Source organism: Agelaius phoeniceus, chromosome 3 (genome assembly GCF_051311805.1).
Source record: "Agelaius phoeniceus isolate bAgePho1 chromosome 3, bAgePho1.hap1, whole genome shotgun sequence".
NCBI lineage: Eukaryota > Metazoa > Chordata > Aves > Passeriformes > Icteridae > Agelaius > Agelaius phoeniceus.
The window spans coordinates 102518385-102538707 of record NC_135267.1 but is presented as its reverse complement, the minus strand read 5'-3'; the positions used below and the strand labels follow the sequence as shown (position 1 = coordinate 102538707).

Below are 20323 nucleotides of genomic sequence, written 5' to 3'. Positions count from 1 at the left end.
AACTGCAGTGTGTTGACAGTTCAGGAATGGCACTGTGAAGCCTGTGGGAATCATGTCTCCTACCTGAATCTTATTGAGGCTTGGTATACTCCTTATTGAGGTTTGTTTGCCATTCTCAACCTGTAGTAAGATTGAAACCTATCATAAGATATAAGATTGAATGCTTTATTACTTTTTAGTGACGTAATAGAATATTTCACAGCAGAAAAATGTTTTTTCTATGTGGCACATCCTTACACTGTTCTTTCTCTCAGTTGTTTACAGAATATGGAAGACTAGCTATGGAAGAAATCTACCAAAAGCCGTTTCAGGTAACTATGTGTTAAATGGATTTAAGCAGTTTAATGTGTAGAAAATGAGCTCAGGATAATTTCTGCAGATAAATTAGTTGGGCTGAAGGTAACCAGTTCTTTGCAAGACTAATTTTCCTTCACTATTGCCACATGGCTTTGCAAAAACCCAATAGAAAAATGCTGAAGAGGATCACATTTTGAGCAAGTATAGCTTTGTTCTTGAGTTATAAGGCATAAGAGGAATCAAAATGTCAAGTGATATGCAGGTGTTAAGGAGAAAAATTTTGTGCTGCCTTCTTTTTTATTACTCTGAGATATGGTTAGTCCTTGCTGGTGGTAGATGGTTCTGAGAAAAGGTCCTGTTTGGTGGTGGGTGTTCTGTTCAGTTGGTTTTTTAAGCAAGCGAACACTTGCATCACAGAGCTGCTACATTTAGAGCAACCAAATATACCAAAAAACTTACATAGTATCCTTGTTTGTAATCTATAATACATTTAATTTTAGAGCAGCCAAATACTTAAAATAATCACACATGTGATAGAATATTCAACCTTAGGAATGATGCAAACCATTCACTGCTGTTGTTCTTCCTGTTGCAGACATTAATGTTCTTAATTAGAGATTGGAGTTATCCTTATGAACATGCATATGGCTTGGAAGGAGGAAAAAAGTTCCTAGAGAAAAGATTGCAGGTAAGTTATCTTCAGTAGTCCTGTTCTGATCTTCTAAGTGACACTTTGCTGTCAAGACAATGATGCATCATGAGCTGGCTCCTTGTGCTAATAAAATACATTTGTGGTATTTCTACTTATAGGCAAAGTTGACATTATTAGGTTCAGAAATAAAAGCTTAAACACACTTTTGTGCTCTTACTGCTTTTAAGAAGATGGTTGATCTTAACTGCAGTGCTGTAAAACTGGTAGCAGTTCTTAATGCCTCTTTTTTCCTTCAGGTAAAGCAAAACCAACATGAAGAGCTACAGAATGTAAGGAAGCATATTCACTCCTGTTTCAGTAATCTTGGGTGTTTCCTGTTGCCCCACCCTGGTCTTAAAGTTGCAACAAATCCAAATTTTGATGGGAGATTGAATGGTAGGAAGCTTTTCATTTTGTGTTTCTTGATTCAGATCACTGAGTTTGTTTTTTTACATGATGAAAGTTAAGCACTGTAATGGTTAGCTATTGAAATGCCTGACTGGAAAATTTAAGGCTAAAAGGTGAACCTGCAGAATTTAGAAATGTGCATTGTGTGCTCTTTTTAGTGGTTAAAACTAGAGGAATTAAGCAGGGAGAGGGAATGGATATCTTTGTGTCTAGCTGTTCATTGTAATCTGATAACTTGAGACATGCTTAAAGGTCATTAAATGGAGATTCCAAAGATAACTAAGGGCTCCAGAGGGCAGAATTCCCAAGATTAAAGACTTTACTTTCTGGAAAGGCTTTTCTCTAAGAACTTGCTGAACCACAGGTCAGCTCTGAAATGGCTGAAATAAAAGCCACAGGGTTCTGCTGCTGCAGAATGAGAGGCAGTCAGGATTCCTCCAAGGGATGTGTGTTCCCCAATGGAGGGAATGCATCAGGATGGCAAAAGCTGTAACAGTGAGTTACAGTGGTGGGGTGGCAGCCCCTGCTGTGCTGAGGGCACACACCTGTGAGGTCATTGTGCATTGGTGTAATTGGGGAAATGCACTTAAAATATTGAAAGGACAGTGACACCTTTTACTCCCAGTTAGGATTGGTACATTAGGAGTAGTTGGAATTTACTGAAGCTATATTATGTATGTAAGCCTTTAAATACCTTAAAAATGCAGTTCAGAGTTGTGGTGTTGTAGATTTAGAAGGATTGTGGGCTATCAGTGTTCCTTTAGGATATACAAGATTGAAAACTAACCGCCTTTTTCTTGAAATTGATTGAATTTTACTAGATATAGATGAGGATTTTAAGAATGAACTGCGGAATTTGATACCGTTACTGCTTGCCCCTGAAAACTTGGTAGAAAAAGAGATTAGTGGATCCAAGGTGACCTGTAGAGATCTTGTAGAATACTTCAAGGTAAGCAAACTCATACTAATTATTTCTGTTAATAGCTTAAAAGTCAGTATTCTAATTTTAGGCCATGTTGTTCCCAGAGAAGATAAGATATCTAGGCTGACACTCGCTGATCAGCTCACTTTTATTTTCATTTCATTACTCTGACTTTCCAGAACTGGCACACTACTTCCTAACAGTACAGCTCTTTGCAAGCTACTGTTAGCCAAATTTGTGGGTTGGTGGCTTTTATTTTTCTCTCTGTGAGTAGGCTGAAATAGCTCAAGCTTTATTAGGTATTTTTTTTTCCTACTTTGAAATCCCAGTTGGGTTTTTTTTTGTTTTGGTTATTTTGAATTAAAATAGGTCTCATGTAGTTTTTACAGATGGAAAAAGAGCTCTTAAACTGCTAGGTATGCAATGAAAATTTCAGATACTCCCTTTCTGGATTTTTAATATGCAAGGAAGGTGCTTTCTAAACACTTGCATGTGTAGCACCACTGTGCTCTGTAATATTTATGCAGGATACTCACAGCTGTTAGTCTTGAACTTTTTTGGTATCATGGTGACACCAGCAGAAATGTGATAACATAATCTCTGCATCACCAGGGATTGGTCTGGTGTGTGTAGCCTTATTTTTTTTTTTCCTTTGGAATTGGAACGACTTAGACAGTTGCCTTGGTGGGAATGATGCCACTGTCTCCGAAAGACAGGAATTGCTACTTTGGGGGTAGAAAAGTTGGGCTGATATTATGAAACAAGCTATGCAAGGAAGGAATTTGAGACCAGAGCTCATTTAACTTCACTTTGTAAAACAAAGTAACTTTTTGAAGGAAAGACATGGTATGGGATGCAGAAGTGATGGCTGTTTTGGCAAGTGTAAAATCAGCACGGCAGCAAAAAGCAGAGTTTTTTGCTGTTTACATGCTTGCACTCTGCTTTTTGCTCCAGTTTTTCTCTAGTAGGACCCACTCAGGTACAGTGCAGGGAAGGCATGTTCAGAAGCAGTTTAGAAAGGACTGCTCCTAAAAACCGAAGTGTAAAACCTCTACTGGAAAGCTGATTTGCATCCTGTATCCATCTGGGGAGCAGTGCTGTGGGGTGCTGCAGAAATGCCATGCTTATGTAACTAAAGAGGACTGCGCCCTTGGGACTGTGCATCTGAAGCTGAGATTGTGAGGCCTGAGTTGGGAACTGTAGGGCTTTTACTTGGAGGAAATAGCTACAGAAGCCAGGAGGGTGTCAAGGGAACAGAGTCCTGTATAATTCTATATGTTTTTGTAGGTTGTTCTGCAACCTAGAGCATTGAGTACATGGGGACCCTGATAACCTTGTTCTCTCCTCCCTTGGAGCAGGAAATCCTCAGGCCTGAGGCTTGCAGCCAGGGCAGGGAGGGAAGGCAGCAGTGGTGAGAAGAGAGTGAGGACAGACCCCCCTCAAGGGGCTGAGAGTGGCCTTGCTGGTGTAACTTGCACAGCTTGTCCAAGGCCCTGGAATGGCTGCTGCTGCCTGCTGTGCCCCACTTCCCTGTCCCCAGGAGCTGTGCCAGGGGCCAGCTTGTGGGGGCTGGACAAGAAATGAAGTGTGTGTTCTCTTCCAACCCCCTGAAACCTGGGGGAAAGAAAGGACCCCTGAGGATAAGTGGGGTGGGGCACAGTGGGATAGGCTGCCTGCTTAGCTTCTGGAAGTGTTTTGTCTGCTCAGCTCTGTCTGTACAAAGTGCCTTGATCTGGTTTTTTTTTCCTCCTACGCTTCAGTAGATCAAGGCATGTGGGGAAATGTAAATATTGGTTCTCCCAGCACAGGGGTAAATTTGAGCCAACCTCTTGCCAGAAAGGCTGGGATAGTCATCTCCACTCTTTTGTTATGGGTGAAGATTCCCTGTCTAGCAAAGACCTTATGTATTTGAGGGAGTAGAAACCTGCTGTCAAAACCTGTCACATCTTGGGACAGTGGTGGTGTCTCCTCAGGATGCTCTGCTGCCCTGCTGGGCCCCAGTCTCAGGCATAGGAAAGTGAGGGGGGAAAATTGCCAGACTTCTGTGAAGAAAATTGCATAATTTAGTATTCAGCACTATTACAGAGAAATAATCTGTGCTCTTTGTATCATCCCTCATTTCTTATTCTCCTCAAACATAAATGTTTAGAAAAATAAACTCTTTTTTCCCCCTCCCATTTAGGCTTACATTAAAATCTATCAAGGAGAGGAGCTACCTCATCCAAAATCTATGCTGCAGGTATTTTATTTTCTTTCACATAATCTGATTAGATGATGTGTACTTTATAAGTTCTTTTCAGCTGAAGAACCATGACTGCTGTGGGCCTGAGTCTCTCCCCCGCAGCTGTAGTTCTGGAATGATCTGTGTGCTTTGAAAGCCACCTGAACTGTGATGGTTGGGTACTTTTCCCTCAGTTTCATCAACCAAATGAAATTAAATCAACCAAATAGAGCTGGGGTCTGTCTGGTTGGTTGGGTTTTTTAGCTGCTTTACTGTCTAAACATTGTTTTCCTGTAACTTGCTGTTTGGCTGGGAGATATCCAGAAAAGGACATCTTGCAGCTTTAACTACAATAATTGTCCCTGACATGATACAGGTAGAAAATAAGACTTAAATTCTTAACAAACTTGACAATTACCATTTACACCAAAACTGTACATCTGTAATGTAGAAATAATCCCAGATTCCTTCTTTCCTCTTGGGTACTGGAAGTAATCCAGTACCAGGATTAAAATATAATAGTTTAGTGACCCTTATGTATTTATTAACAGTAGAGCATTCAGAGGAGATTGCTCATGATGAAAAGCCTGTAGTAGAAGCAAGCTGAGGTTTGTTTGCAGCTGTGCTAGAAAGCTGAAGAAAGGCAGCAATATGTTTTAATGTCTGTTGCTAAACTTCTCTTATTTTTGTGTGGCCTTTTCCTGGCCATCAGGAGTTCTGGAGGTTTTGGGGGTATGTTTGGAGTGCAGTGCTGTGTAAAACCTGGGAATGCTGTGAATGACACAGGATGCTCCATGTTTTCTAGGCAACAGCTGAGGCGAACAATCTTGCTGCTGTGGCAGGAGCAAAAGACTTGTACAGCAAAGGCATGGAGCAGGTATGATGGCACAACCTTTCCTAAACACTTACATGCAAACACAGGCCTTCAGCTTCCATGGTGACCTCTCTGTGTGAGCACTTCAGTGGGGGAAGGTGATTCAGGGCCAGGACTTGTGTGTTTTCTGCACTCTGAGCCTGGATGTGATGCTGGGGAGGTCTGAGAATGGTTGTGTGTGCAGGATTCCCACCTGTTAGTTCCCTCTGTGGCTCTTCACAGGCATCTCAAAACCCTGTGGCACGAAATGCACAAGCAGGTGAGCAGACATTTGTTGTGTCAGGCTTGCACAGGGGTGGAATTCTAGTTCTGTAGTCTCATGCTTCTGAATTCTGGCCATTCATTAGCTGTAAAATGCAAGCATTGAAGTGATTCAAAAGTTTAAAGAAACCCCTTTGAATACCAGAATTACTTTGAAAAACCTGTGTATGTAATTTCCCACTTGCTTCTTCTCTTGAAGATAGTGATCTGATATGATTCTAGGCTGAATGCTGGATGGATTTCATACTTTGATGTAGTGGTAGGCAAGGTTTTATCAAAGGAAATTCTGAAAACCATTACCTGTCTTGTAAAGCTTAACAGGACTGTGCTTATTGTGAAACTGTTCAACCAGAAAGACCAGTAGGTGTGAGAATATGCTACAAACATAGCTCCCCATTAATTAGGCTAATTGTGGTCTTAATTGCTGAAGAAGTTGTTTTGAAATTAAAGTAAGACCTAGTGCTAGTGGCAGACAAGCCAGTTCTATTTGTTAGCAGGCTGTTTGGAGAATGCTCTGCTGGTTTAAGGGAACTCCTCTATTTCCATTTTGGAAAATGTCTTGAAATAGTAAATGTGTTGTTTATAATAAGTGCCAAGTCTGCCTTCCAAACTTGAATCTTCAATGGTTGTTGAGACTCTGTAGCTGTAAGGTTTCTAACTTGGAGCAGGGAATAAACAGAAACAGATGTTCTTTTAAACAGACTGTTTCCATAGTAATGTTCCCCAGTACTGTATATTTTTATATCACTGTAGAGATATGCACAAATTATGGAATAGTTTTTTATCCAGATGTCTCATATGATGTTCTTGATCTGACACAGCTCTGAAACTTCTATTTTTAAGAACAGAAGTGGGAACTCTTTGGATTTAAAACTCAATTATATAAAGGTAGTTCTTGCTGCAGCTTCTGAGTTGTCCTCATGAACCAAAGCCCTCCTTTGCTGAGTGTGCATAACCAAAATACTGTCCCCCTAATGACCTGAAATGTAAGGAACAACAGGTGCAGTGTCACAGAGTATAAGAAAACAGTGGCAGTTATTTGTGTGGTGGCCTCTTGATCCCTCAGCAGCTCCTGGTGTTTAACATGCTCTGGGCAATGTGAAAAATCTGTTCTGAAGGGTGAGACTGGTAGGCATTTTCCAGGGAGTTTTGGTGGATGTGGAGGACTTCATTTTGGGAAAAAGCAGGGATGTGTGTGTGTGGCTGTTGTCCTGTCCTTCTGGGCTTGCCTGAAGAGAACAGTGGAAGCATGAGTTCAGTCCTGTGCTGTGGGTCTGGGTGTGGTTGGATGGGTGAGGCTCCTGCCCTGCCAGGATCCAAAATACCTTTGGATGGGCCTGGGGCTCCCAGAGCCGAGGGGGGCAGCGAGGGGCAGGTGCTCTCTCAGGGTGTGATTCCATGGTGTCTGCTTCTCCCTCAGGTGTGTGGGGGAGATAAGCCTTACATTGCCCCGTCGGACCTGGAGCAGAAGCACCAGGATTTCCGCGAGAGCGCCATCCGCCAGTTCCGCTCCGTCAAGAAGATGGGAGGGGAGGAGTTCTGCCGGCGCTACCAGGAGCAACTGGAAGTGGAAATCGAAGAGATCTATGCAAACTTTGTGAAGCACAATGATGGCAAAAACATCTTTTATGCTGCTCGTACCCCTGCCACTCTATTTGCAGTCATGTTTGCCATGTACATAATCTCAGGACTGACTGGGTTCCTTGGCATGAACTCCATAGCTGCCCTGTGTAATCTCGTGCTGGGGATGGCTCTTATATCGTTTTGTACTTGGGCATACGTTAAGTACTCTGGGGAATTCAGAGAAGTTGGAACAGCCATTGATCAGATCGCTGAAGCTATATGGGAACAGGTTGGTATCTGTCTTTATTGCAAAATCTTGCTGTCTTGAGCAGACATATCAAACAGCTTCTGTTCAGTGCTGAGAGGGAAAAGCTGCTCTAGACCTAATAGAGAATGCTAGTGCTGCCAAAGGGAAAATCTGCTCAGTAGTGTGACTGCTCTCTTCAGGAGCAGATGCTGCACACAAGGAACGTTAAATAAGCTTAGGATATTATCAAAGAAGTGCTGCTTAAGGTGCAGAAGGTTACTTAGGCGGTAAAGGGGACTCTTCAAAACTCTCTTTCCTTATTCAGAGCAAGGAATTGATTAGTCCTTGGAGAGAACTGGCTGAGTGATGGGTTTCAGCAGCTGCTACCAGAGGGTGCACAGCAGGTTTCGTCCATCAGGGAGACTTGTGCTGTCTGTGACAGCTTCAGTGGCTGCAACTGCTGTTTGCAAGGAATACTCAACAAATTCCTAAAAGGAAAGATGTGAGTGTAAGGACAGCAGAGATGGAGGACAAAACTTTCTGCATAGAGATTTTACTGCCTGAACTCAGTTGATACAGCTGTGCCAGTAAGGCAAATGTAGAGAATTCCTGACCAGTGGTTTTTGGAGCATTCTGACTAGCTCTGTCCTGTGCCAGCAGAAGGGAATCACTTTCCTGCTGTTGTTATTGGAAATAAAGGGTGCACTGAGCTTATCTGGGGTGACATTAAAGTCTGTCCTGTGAGGCATGAGCAGATAACTAACTGGAGCCTTCTGCACAGATGCTTGCTTCCACAGCTGGAAAATTCCTGTGTTCAAGGCTGATCCTAGGCACTGGTACACTAGGCCTGTCTGAGCAACCTGCTGAGGGTCCCAGTCAGGTTTTGAGTTACACTGGAGCAGAAAAAATGGATTCTTAAAACTAGGGAAATGAGCATCAGTAAATAAATTGGTAGCTAAATCTTGAGTAAGCACCACTCATCAGTGATTAAAATTGAGGCTCTCCAGTAGTAATGGAGCTGCTGCTGCACAGAATGCTTGGTTTGGCTGCTACCTTCCCTGGGAGGGGGAGAGCTTGGCTTATGCTGGCAGGAGCTTGCCACTTGGGGGCTGGAGGAAGGTGGTCTCCAAAAGCCCTCAGCAGTGTTGCTGTTAGAGCTGCACATCACCAGCAATATGCAAAGCACTGCAGGTCCTGTCTGAGTCACTCTGATTAAATACTCATTCTTGCTGTTGATTTTTCTGAATCTCTGCCTTTCTTTTCCCTCCTTGCTTCAGAGGAATCCCAGGAAGGTGAGAAGTTACTGGCAATCAGGTTTTTTTTTTTGTTTTTCTGAACTTGATTGAGTTTCTGCTGTGTTGTGAGAGCCATTTTTCCTAACAGCTGAATTCGTGTTTTAGGTGTTTTCCAAACTCTTTGAAGTCCTTAGACGCCGAACGGTTCGTCGTGCTCTCACATCAGTGCCGCGACAGCGACTCTCATCCAACAATAACAAGAAGAAAAACTAGCCAGTATTTTTAACTTTCTTTCTGTATCTGAAGTGTTCACACTTACACATATAGGACAATAAGCTGGACCGTCTGGGCCGGTCTGCATAAATGCTGTAACCATACCAGACTGATGCTGCATATGGGGTATGGAATTGCACATCCATCTTCTAGGAACTGTAAAGTGGTTTGAATTCAGTGAAATACTGCTGTGTAGGAGGGGTATCACTTGTGTCCATAGCATGTGACTGCTTTAACCTCATTACTCTAGCAGCAAAATTCATTTCTCTTTCAGTTCATGCCACTTTGTGTCAGACTTCATCATTCTAAATTTTTTCATGATTTCAAGTCTCATCTCTTTATATGATTTTATATCTTCTTTTCCTTGGTTACCTCATTTTCTTGTTTCTTTTGCACATCTCTCATTCCACAGGTGTTGAAGCCCATGAGTGATAATTTGATGGAGGATCATATGAGGCAGTCTGTAAAAAACTCTATCAAAGCAGGCCTGACCGAGCAGGTGGCTCACCATGCCAGACTAAAGACAGACTGACAGTTCGTCTCCTCTTCAACTCTGCCCTCTCATCCTAGACGTGCTTGCTGTACCATGAGAACTCAATAATAAAAAAAATAAATAAAAATAAACCAAAGTTTACAATCAACTGTAGAAGTAGTTTAGTGTGATTGGCTTCACAGATTGCTGCCATCACCGGGGAAGAGTTACATTTGTCAGTGCTCAGCTTCTCAGACAAACTGGTGCCATGGAGCCCGCTTGGGTGGGAGGGAGTGGCTCAGCTTTACGCAGTCCTGGTGCCCCGCGTTTGGGGGAGGGAGGGGGAGCTTCCCCAGCGTTGTGAGTCCGTGCAGGCTCTGGCTTACAGGGCGAGCCTGTCCCCTGCAGCAGCTGACTTCAGGGAAGTGTCATGATCAGCCCCATCCAGCTGTGCTCTCCCCGATGTCCCCAGCTCGGCACCACCCCCGCCAGCTCCCGCGAGTGTTTCTGTGCGCGGCCGTGCAGCCATCGGAGCAGCCCCTCCATTACAACGCGTCTCCTGCTTTCTTGCCTTGTCCCAGTGTTACACAGATGCATGTGCTGGTTCCTCACGCAGAACTGGGCTGTCAGGGAGGCAGTGGCTCAGCACAGAGGGTGTCTCGCCTTGAACTCGCAGACCTGGTCCCGAGGGAGGTGCATATCGGAACTGAGCTGTCTTTTTCTGCAGTTTAGCCTTCATGTATATAATATTGCCATTAATTCTACTGGGGAAGAAATTCCATCCAAAAATGTTGCCTACAGCTACCAAGCAATGAGTTAGGATTGTCTGTACAGTGTGTTTAGTTTTTATTTTTTAAGAAATCACAGATAGGGCATGTATATGAAATATAAATATATAAATACGATTTTGTATCAAAGTTTTGTAGTTTATGGCAAAACCTGGTTCTGTGGTAGCTAAGTGCAGTTCCTGTAAAGGAATGTTTGTGGCTCATGTAAATGTGTGAATGCATCAACAATTTGAAGTTTTTTGATATATTTGTGATATTTACCTGCCTTGAGCACTGCAATCTCTCACCCCCTTGGAAAAATCAATGGGAATGTTTGTTGTGAAACTCTTGTCTTCTGTTGCATTTTAAAGTTATTTCCTGTAATTTATTTTCAGTACATTATTAAAATCAGTTGTGTATATATGAAATGAAATCCGTGCTTATTTTTAAAAAATGTTCAAGTATTGTATTCTACTACATAAACTATGTCAAATACTTATCCTGACAATTATATGAACAGATTTGTTCTATTGTACTTCATAGCTTTCTATTGAAGCCGATGTTCCTCTCATGCTTGTCTCTGGAAGGTGACCTCTGTCCAGCTCATACCCCCTCCCTGTATAGGAAAACCTCCTGCTGTTCTTAAGCACGCTTTTGACTTGTGGAGTTGCTTGTCAGATTCTGCCCTCCGACAATTGTATCACTCTGAAATCTTGTTACTGGCTTTACTTTCATTCTTGGCTAAATCAGTATCAACTGTGTGGAGTGTAAAGGCAGCTAAACAATTAACTGCTGTAGTTTCAGCTGGAAATGGCTGTGTGCAATAGCTGGGTTGTTTGCATTCCTAAATGGTAACAATTTTCATCAACATTTGAGCTTTAACATCTCCCCTCTCTTGAGTGAGGGAAATCATCTGTCTAGGACTAAAGCAATTGCACTGTGACTTTTGCACTGCAAAGAACTGCTGGGGAGTGGTGGTTACCTGCCCTCTGCAGGTGAGGGCTCAGCTCCAGGGGAATGATGCTAAAGATGAGGTAGGAATGTCGCATTTTATGATATCTCAACCTGTACAGATTAAATACTGTTATTCAAACAAGCCCGTGCTGTGGTGATTAATCTCTTACGAACCAAATGAGTCACACGGGGGCTCGCAGGGCCAGGCCTGCCCTTGCTGCTCGCGGTCTCCAGGAAGGTGCAGGTCAGATTTGAGACTGTGCCCTGTGGAGATGGCAAAAGTAGAACTCTTCATAGCATGTTGTCAAGGAGTTGGGAGGCTTTATACGTACGCTTCTTCAAGGTTTGTGGGGGCAGAGTTCCTGAACACTGTGCCACCAAGTTGCAGCACAAATACAAAATCCTCTCGAGCTTGTGGGAGGGATCGAAGGGAGAGAAGGGTCAAGATGACTTTTAATGAGGTGGGGGAAGGGGCTGGTTCGTGTCCTTGTTTGGCCGTGTTGACTGTTAACCCCTCTCACCCTTCCCTGGAAAAGGGGACTCTGTTCTATGGGCATGGAGGTCAAGGTGCCAGGGACTGGAATGGGACCTGGGGTCCCAGGGCCTGCACGTTTGGAGTGGCAGCAGCCTGGAGTGAGGTTGTGTCACTTGAACAGCGAGCTGGATTTAGCCAGCAAGGAGGGTAAGGGAGCCAGGTGTGGCAGCAGTTCTAGGTCTGGGCTGGACACATCTGTTTTTGCAAGAGGGACAAGGTCTGGGCTGGTTTGGAGGGTGGGGCTCCATTTCCATGTGTGACTCCCTCTGTGGGGGCAAGAGAGGCTCTGCAAGGGCCACTTGAGGACAGCCTTGTCTCAAGGCCAGCTGCTGAGGGCAGGCACCGTGGGGATGTGCAGGGGTGCAGCTGTGGGCCATGTCCATCTGCTGGCTACTGGAACAGACTGGTGATCCCCAGGCTGGAGACTGGATGAGCTGAGCCTCCTTGCCCAGTTCCTGGAGGGATCCAGAGCCTGTGTGTGTATTGTCCCCAACAACCCTTCATGGTGACTGGGTGCAGGGGCAGGTGAGGGTGTTGGTGCTGTTGTGCCAGTGCTGAAGACTGATGTGGAAGGATGGTGTGAGCACATTCCCTGCGTGTGCCCAGTGGGATGGCTCAGCCTTGCTGCTGGTGGCACATGGGGACATGAAGCTGTAGTGGCCTCACCTCCATGGGCAACCCCTTAGAATCAGTATTCCTAGTAGAACAAGCTTAGCATTTCTCAACTTCTGTGTACTGTTAAGAACATCAGGTTGGTGCACGGAGTGGGTTCCTCAGGGAACTGAGGAGTGTCACAGGGCTTTAAAGGAGGTGACAGCTGCTTTCTCTACCCTGGGCTATTCCACTGCTACTCAGGAAAGGAGTTCTGAGAGCTGACCCAATTCTGTGCAAACCATTCTGTGGTGTACTCAGGCCTTGCTTGCCCTGTCCTCCCTGAGCATGCAAAAAGCTGAATTTAGCAGGAAAGGCTGAGAGCAGAAGATGGTAACTGACCTGTGGCCAACTGCTGCCTCACAGAGGGGGACATAGCAGAGTGAGGTAGGAAAGTTACATGGAAGATCCTACAGCTGGCAAAGTACAGCATCGTGCCAGAGAGAGACGCAGGAGCAGAGGTGACAGGGCAGATGTAACAAGGTACAGCAGCAGAAAGAGGTGGAGAAGGTGACAAGACAGAATACTTGCTCCTTCTGTTCTGGAGTGTGTGCCCAAGTTCCTTGGGATAGGAAATCCCCATCTGGAGCACTTCATGTGGTGATTTCTGGCTCCAGAAAGATGTAACCAGCAGGAAATTTCTGGCTATCTCCTAACATAATTTTCCTACAGCAGACTAGGGCGAGGTCACAGATTTTTCCTGTAGATGTCTGATCCTAAGGTTAAGTTAAGGAAACTAAAAGTACATCAGGCGGCGTGGCACAACAATAACAAAAGGGTAGAGAACAGGAAGCCCTGTGTTCTATGAACCCAGATATGGGGAATGTCCAGTGTTTTGTTTCATTATGCTAGCCAAGTACAGCAGTATCTCAAAACTCCCTGCCTGTTACTGTGCTGGGTTAAAGTAATTAAGCACAGGTTATGGTAAAACCTCCTTTTTTAATTGAAAAACATGGGTGGGAGTACAGACAATATTTACACAAGTTCTCAAGTGCAGCTCAACTCAAGAACATACGACAAAAAATACGATATAAAGATGTGGGTCCAAAAGATAATTGTGGAGGGTACCAAAAGGTACAACTTCCTGCTAACCATGGACCTTCAAATCAGATCAGCAACTGAAAGGAGAGAAAAGGAAAGGATTAGTGAGTGTGTGGAGAGCCCCAGGCCAGCGGGACAGCCCAGCACTGCTGCCCCGTGCTCTCCCCAGAGGAAGGGCCAGCAGCACGCACCGTTCATGGGCATCTCGTCGATCTGGGTGGAGTAGTACTGCTCGATGTCCCGCAGGATGCGGATGTCGTCGTTCTTCACAAAGTTGATGGCGACGCCTTTCCGGCCGTACCTGCCCGAGCGGCCGATTCTGCAGAGGCACGAGGGAAGAGGGAATGGAGCCACTGTGGGAGACTTCCCCCAGCCCCAGTGGCCCGTGGGAAGCCCCAGCCTACCTGTGTATGTAGAGCTCTCTGTTGTTGGGCAGGTCGTAGTTAATGATCAGCGACACCTGAGGCACATCCAGGCCTCGAGCCCACACGTCTGTGGAAATAAGAACTCGGCTGCAAAGAGAGGGGCACAGTCAGGACTTTTCTGGGAACCTGCAGTCTCCAGCACAGAGCATCCCCTGCTATTCCATGCTCCCCCCTGCCCACAGCACACCAGCAGCACCCACACTTCTGCTGCATGGAAAGCTGTCCCTTGCACTATCACCAAACTTCAGCCAAGACAGGACCAACACAGCTTGGATCTTCAGAAGGAATAATGCTCCCAAGTGTTTAAAATACTGAGGATGGAGCACAAACATTTTTCCTTGAATTTTAAGTGCAGCAACTCCCAACGTCTTCAGCAAAACAGAACAGACTAATTCTACACCCAGAGGAAAATGGCAAGCTCTCAACCCTTCCACACCACAGGAGAGAGATGGAAATCAGAGTTCTCCTTAATCTGAGCTGAACAAAGCCTTGAGACAGAGGCATTAGGGTTTCCCTGCCCTGAGGCAGCACTGATCTAAGCAACATTTGGGGCATTTACCTTGCACCAGATCTGAACTCTTTCATGATGGACTCTCTCTCCTTCTGGGGCATGTCCCCATGCATGGAGGAAACGGTGAAGTTGGCTTCCCTCATCTTCTCTGTGAGCCAGTCGACCTGTGAACACAGCCGGGGTTAGTTATTTGCTCAGACAGCCAAGCACAGCAGCTGAGCTCCAGAATGTTTGCTGAGATGGGCTGGTATGAACTGAGACACCTCCACAAGCATTCTGAGACTAAGGGAAGTAAATAATTCTTACAAAGCATCAGCTGTGTGATACAGGGCTCCACAAGCCACGAGAGGAAAGGAATTAAGAGCATTTATTCAGGAACTGTGGGTTTGCTCCAGGAATTATAAGCAGTTAGATTGAGCACATTCTTACTTCTCTAAAAAGGCAATTCCTGTCAGCTGTTATCAGGTCTGCCTCTGCTGTTTTAAGTTAGGCACATCCCGAAGATTTAACCTATGGTCTACTGAACTATTTCCAAATGGGGGAGCAACCAGACCTCTTAACTAATCCAGCATTGTTGGAGTCACCCTCAGGAAGCACCATGCCCCCCTGATGGCCCCTGTACCTTTCTCTTGGTGTTACAGAAGATGACAGCCTGGGTGATGGTCAGCGTGTCGTAGAGATCACACAAGGTATCAAACTTCCACTCTTCCCTCTCCACAGCCACGAAAAACTGCTTGATTCCTTCGAGGGTCAACTCATCACTGCAGGGAGGAACACCACAAGCAGTTAGAGGGGCTGGGTGTGCTGCACCAGAGACCACCCCTCTGCCCCATGTGCTGTGGGCTGCTGGGTCCAGATGGAATCCAAGTTGTTCCAGAAAGTCCTGGGAAAACTCAGCTTTAAGAAGGGCCCTGAATATGACCCATGCAGCAAAGACTGGAACTGCTCTGCTCCAGCCAGACAGCTCCAAAGGGGAACATTTCTGTTCTCATCATTTTTACATTCCAGCTTCTTGACAAGAGAGACTGAAGAAAGTCTCAAGAAGCACAAATGTACGAAATGGGGCAGTGTAAGAGCTCAGGGAAGAGGGAGACTCCTCCCAAGTCCCAGTGCACAAGGACCTGTGACACCACCAGATGTAAACTGGTGCCTCCAAGAACACCCGGGATCAGTTGGCTAAAGGGGCTTTTTTACCTGCCATGTAATAGGAGATTTTAACAGGAAGCCTAAAAAACAATCCTCTGGGGGAGCCCAGGAATTGGAGAAGTGTGAAGGATAGATTTCCATGAGGAGAAACTGTTATCCATGGGGAGAATGAGGGGACATCCAGGCTGAGCTGCAGCACACAAACTGGACAAGGATAAAGTCAGGGAGATAAGCCAGCCCCTGCTGGGAAACAGGAGATGAGCACATCTGTGGACACTCGGAATGATGAGAAGGAACACAGAGACCCCCTGTACATTTAAATCAGTGAATATTGTGACCTGCCCAGGGCTGCCCCAACTCAGAGTCCCTGTTCTCTCCAAGGAAACTCACTGACCGTTTCACCAGGATGCGGATGGGGTCTGTCATGAACTTGTTGGTCATTTCCAAGATTTCATGCGGCAAAGTGGCGCTGATCAGAACCACCTGTGTGGCTGGAGGCAGGTATCTGTACACATCATAAATCTGCTCCTTGAAGCCTGCAGTGCAAGTCAAGCCACACACAACAGTTAGCACATCCTTCTCCCAAATATCCTCTTCTTTCACAATCTGATCTGGAATTCAGTACTGGGTCTATACTATGGGATGAACATAAATGTGTGAATCAGTAACATCAGACAAGACTTGTTGTGTAGCTTAACCTACTACAGCCTATAACTAACTGTAATAGTCTAACCTTTTAAACTTTAACTTTTAACCTTTTATAAGTGGGCCTGCCAGCTGGGACACCCTAGAATCTCAAAGAAGCAAGAAGAAAGCAAGCAGAAGGGAGACAAATGTTTTACCTTTATTGAGCATTTCATCTGCTTCATCCAAAACCAGCATTTTGATGGCACGAGTTCTCAGACTTCTGCGACGAATCATATCTGTAAGATTTCACTTTGTGAGATGAGAATGCTCTGAAAGCAAGTGAGCCCCACCACTGTCAGGGCATTTTGGTGGAGGAGGGACAGATGTGAGAAATACAAAATGCCAGATGAATGTTATGTCAACAGAATCCACAAATCCTGTTTGAGAGTCAGCCCAGTTTGACAGCTGCTAAGTTTTGGTTGCCTTTTTTCCACTTCTGGGGACCAGTTCATGTTCTCCCAGTGACAGGAGCTTGTGTAAGTGCTATGTGTTCCTCAGACACACAGAAGATGGGAGCTTGAAGGCCAACACTACCCCTGTGGTAACTGCCACGAGCAGTAAATGTTAAACTCTTCATGCAGTGAAACCAGAAAGTACCAGCTGCAAGTGCACCTGATTTAACAAAGAAAGAGCAACCACCAGGACATAGAAAATGTGGGCCTAATTCTGGCATTCATGTAGGCCTGGCTCCTATCCCCTTTAAGATTCAGGGACTGCAATACTTTCTCCTTTTTGCAAAGCCACCACATAAAGAGTCACCTCAAGAATGGAAAGCAAAGCATAACCAGAGAGAATGAAAATACCATCACCACTGATTTCCCTGTAGTCTTTTCCAGGCGCAAGAGCAGTAAGTTGTTACCTTGTTACACTTCCCCTGAATGTTACATTAAAGGTGTTACACTAAATGCCAGGATTTCCTTACCGAACACCCGGCCAGGAGTGCCAGCCACCACGTGCTGCCCATAATCCAGTTTGCGGATGTCCTCGCCCACGTTGGTGCCCCCGATGCAGGCGTGGCACTGCACATTCATGTAGTCTCCCAGGGCGAGAAGGCCCTGTGTGGGTACAAAGGAAGGGATTCACCATGCCAGCTCTCCCCAGGCTGCCTGTGTCAGGAGATGCAGGCCTGTGCAGCCATGCTGTGGGCTTTTTAAAGAGATGTCAGCACAAGGAGTTAGGATTTTTAATGTCTGTTACCCAAACCTCCACAACAGCAGGCCTTAAAACACTGGGGACTCATTTCCTCAGGGATCACAACTGCTTTAGATGGGCTGGCCTTAAAAACTCAGTTAGGGCTCTGCAAAACCTCAGACTGCCAAAGCAATGGATATAATGCAGAGGAGCAAACAGCCCTGTATCAGATCATGCTTCTGTTATTTCCCTCAGGAACAGAAGAAAAAGTGGAAGCTGTGCTTTGAGCTCTGCTAGAGAATCAGCAGAGCACTGGCCCCAGGCCTTGCAAGGTTTCCCAGACAAGGACTGCAATGCTCCTACCTTCTGGATCTGCACAGCCAGCTCCCGAGTCGGTGCCAGGATCAAGGCTTGGGTCTCACGGACCTGGTTAAAGCACGGAATCACATGGAAGTTAACCACAGGCCAGAGCCAGGCATGCAAGAGGTGATGGAGCTCACAGAATCAAAGCTGTGAAATGCCACAGCTGAAGGATTTAGAACAGAATTTTGTGCTAAAAAAAAAGGTGTGTACATTTCTTGCTAAATAGAACCAAATTTCAAGTCCTTCAGTTCTGTGTGTTTGGTTCAGATAAACACCTTGCATTGCTCAAGGACTCCAAGACAAAGTTTTGAAGTGTCACCTTTAAAAGTATTACGAGCACTTTACAGAAATAAATCAAAAGCTTTCCTTTCTACTTACAACATACAACCTTAATTTTTATGTCCCCAGACAGTGACAGGTGAGTAACAATCCCAGCCCACTGAAACCCACCCTCTTATTCAATTGCATCTGCACATCCAATTATACCCCAAAACTATCGGATGGACACAATGCCTCTGAGCAGAACAAGAGCAAACAGCTGTTGGTCAATAACCTAGGTTTGAGTCTGTGCAATGAATCAGATCACCTATCACCAGATATGCTCATGATGCTATTAGGACTATCTGAAGACAATTCTCCTTGCTGAGGGATTAACTTAGCCCTAACAAGTGAAAGAGATCAGCTGTTAAAGACAACTTTATCATTACAAGATCATCTGAACTTACTTTGCCAGAATGGCCTTAACAGTTAAATTGTTACAGAGTCTGGTGAAGCTCTCAGTCAGAATTCTGTCTGAGGTTCACTGCCCACAATTATAAGATTTCAAAGTAAAACTTAATTTATTCACTCTTAAAGAACACACTTTTACAATGAAGCCCAGTGTTTTGGTAAAAATTATTTTTAGCATGTGCTGCTCTGAGATTACCTGTATATCCAGGCATTGTAGAACAGATATGGAGAATGTTGCTGTCTTCCCTGTTCCCGACTGTGACCTGAGAAACAGATGTTTGGTGAATACTCTGCATGTCTGGACCAACAGCACAGGCAATTCAACACATTCCACCCCTGTGCTCTCTCCCACCCCCCGTGCAAAGAACTCAACAGTGCCAACAAAGGTTTGCTATGATCAGAGCCTGATCTGCTGTCAGGCAGATTTGAAAGCTGCAATATCAGGGACAGAACACTCCAGCGTCCCCAGCTCTGGCACCTTTGCTCCTTATCAGACCAGCATTTTAACTTTCTGCCATCTGCCACACATTCACTTTTCTCAAGTAAATGACAGATAAACCAATGCAATTTGCAAGGCCAGTAATTTGCACTGGTGACCAAGAAAGGATTCTTTCAGTGGGATGCATATCCTTCTTTGTCTCTAAGGCATATTTTTACAGTAACTAAACCTAATAAACTTTGGCATTAACTGGCAGAGGATCACAGCAAGTTAGTAAATTTCACTGTTTGCTTGTCGCACCATAAAACCACAGAGTAGTTTGAATTGGAAGGGAATTAAACAACATCCAGCTCCATCCCCCACCCTGCCATGGGAAGGCACACCTCCCACTAGACCAGGTTGCCCAGAGCCCCATCCAGCCTGGCTTTGAGCACTTCCAGGGATGGGACATCCACAGCTGCTCTGACCAACCTGTCCCCATGTCCCACCAATTTCAGGTCATTCCCCACACCCTGCCAGGCACCAGCCCAGGCCCACGGGTGGCCGGTCCCGCTTCCAGCCTCAAGGCAGGGAATGTGCCCGACATCCCCCTTGCACTCACTGGGCGATCACGTCCCTGCCCTTGATGATCTGCTTGATGGCTCGCTGCTGGATGGCCGATGGCTTCTCGAACCCTGCGGGGCCAAGAGACACCGTCAGGCCAGGCCAGGCCCGGCCGCAGGGCGCAGGCGCGGCCGGGCGCACATCCGGGCCCTGCCGCGGCTCCCGCACCGCTCCGAGCCCTCAGCCCGAGCCCCGGCCCCGCACCCCCGGCCCCGCGGCCCTTCCCCTCCGGCCCCGCCGCCCACCGTAGGCGTAGATGCCGCGCAGCAGGTCCTCCCGCAGGCCCATGGTGTCGAAGGTGGGCGTCACGTCCACCTCCTCGCTGGTCTCGAACTCCACCTTGGTCATGTCCTCCTCCTTCATGAGGCGCTTCCGCGCCGAGCCGCCCGCGGACCCCGCGGACCCCGCCATGGCCGCGCCGCCGCCGCCTGCGCCGCACAACGCCCGCCGCGCGCGCCCCGCTCCGCCACTGCGCCTGCGCGGGGGGCGGGCGGGAGCGGCGCGCGCCTGCGCGGGGACGGGCCGGGAGAGGCGCGGGGCGGGTCGCGCGCGTGCGCCTGAGCGGGACGTGCGCGTGAGGGCACGGGGCGCGCGCGCGGGACCACGGGAGGGCGGGGCTTGGAAGGGCCCTGAGGGGATCGGTCCCGCTGGGTGCGGAGTGTCCCCAGAGAGGGAGAACCCGCGACCTCCCTTCCCTGAGCAGCCCGTTCCAGTGCCCTGCCACGCTCTGTGCAAAGAAGTTGTTCCTCATGCTGAGGTGGAACTTCGTGTTTTAGTTTATGGCCACTGCTCCTCGTCCTGCCGCTGGGCGCCACTGGAAAGGGCCTGGCACCAATCCTCTTGGCACCTGCCATTGGGATATTTGTACATACTGACG

General features: G+C 46.4%; 2 protein-coding genes across 7 annotated transcripts in view; one reads left to right on the top strand and one right to left on the bottom strand.

Annotated features, from left to right (window-relative positions):
• Positions 1 to 11327, top strand: part of ATL2 (atlastin GTPase 2) — a 37889-nt gene extending 26562 nt beyond the window's left edge. The window contains exons 6-15 of one of the 6 annotated variants that reach the window (XR_013181527.1): positions 255 to 311; positions 893 to 985; positions 1246 to 1384; positions 2218 to 2345; positions 4501 to 4557; positions 5345 to 5416; positions 7095 to 7526; positions 8762 to 8776; positions 8885 to 9118; positions 9405 to 11327. Coding sequence is in view for 5 of the 6 variants with exons in the window: in XM_054628903.2 (XP_054484878.1) it covers positions 255 to 311; positions 893 to 985; positions 1246 to 1384; positions 2218 to 2345; positions 4501 to 4557; positions 5345 to 5416; positions 7095 to 7526; positions 8762 to 8776; positions 8885 to 8992 (1101 nt within the window). In the remaining variant the exon portion in view is untranslated. Of the gene's footprint in view, positions 1 to 254; positions 312 to 892; positions 986 to 1245; positions 1385 to 2217; positions 2346 to 4500; positions 4558 to 5344; positions 5417 to 7094; positions 7527 to 8761; positions 8777 to 8884 lie in introns of all 6 variants that reach the window. The other 5 variants (XM_054628903.2, XM_054628906.2, XM_077176025.1 and 2 more) reach the window with 5 other exon arrangements.
• A 1963-nt stretch (positions 11328 to 13290) lies between these two features.
• On the bottom strand, positions 13291 to 19951 carry EIF4A3 (eukaryotic translation initiation factor 4A3). Its single transcript, XM_054628899.2, has 12 exons — positions 19692 to 19951; positions 19445 to 19517; positions 18601 to 18667; positions 17676 to 17738; positions 17104 to 17236; positions 16337 to 16417; positions 15889 to 16030; positions 14971 to 15109; positions 14397 to 14512; positions 13817 to 13924; positions 13604 to 13731; positions 13291 to 13489 (listed from the first exon to the last, which is right to left on the bottom strand). The coding sequence occupies exons 1-12, from the start codon at positions 19855 to 19857 to the stop codon at positions 13473 to 13475; spliced, it is 1233 nt and encodes a 410-aa protein (XP_054484874.1). The 5' UTR covers positions 19858 to 19951; the 3' UTR covers positions 13291 to 13472.
• Between the last annotated feature and the right edge of the window lie 372 nt (positions 19952 to 20323).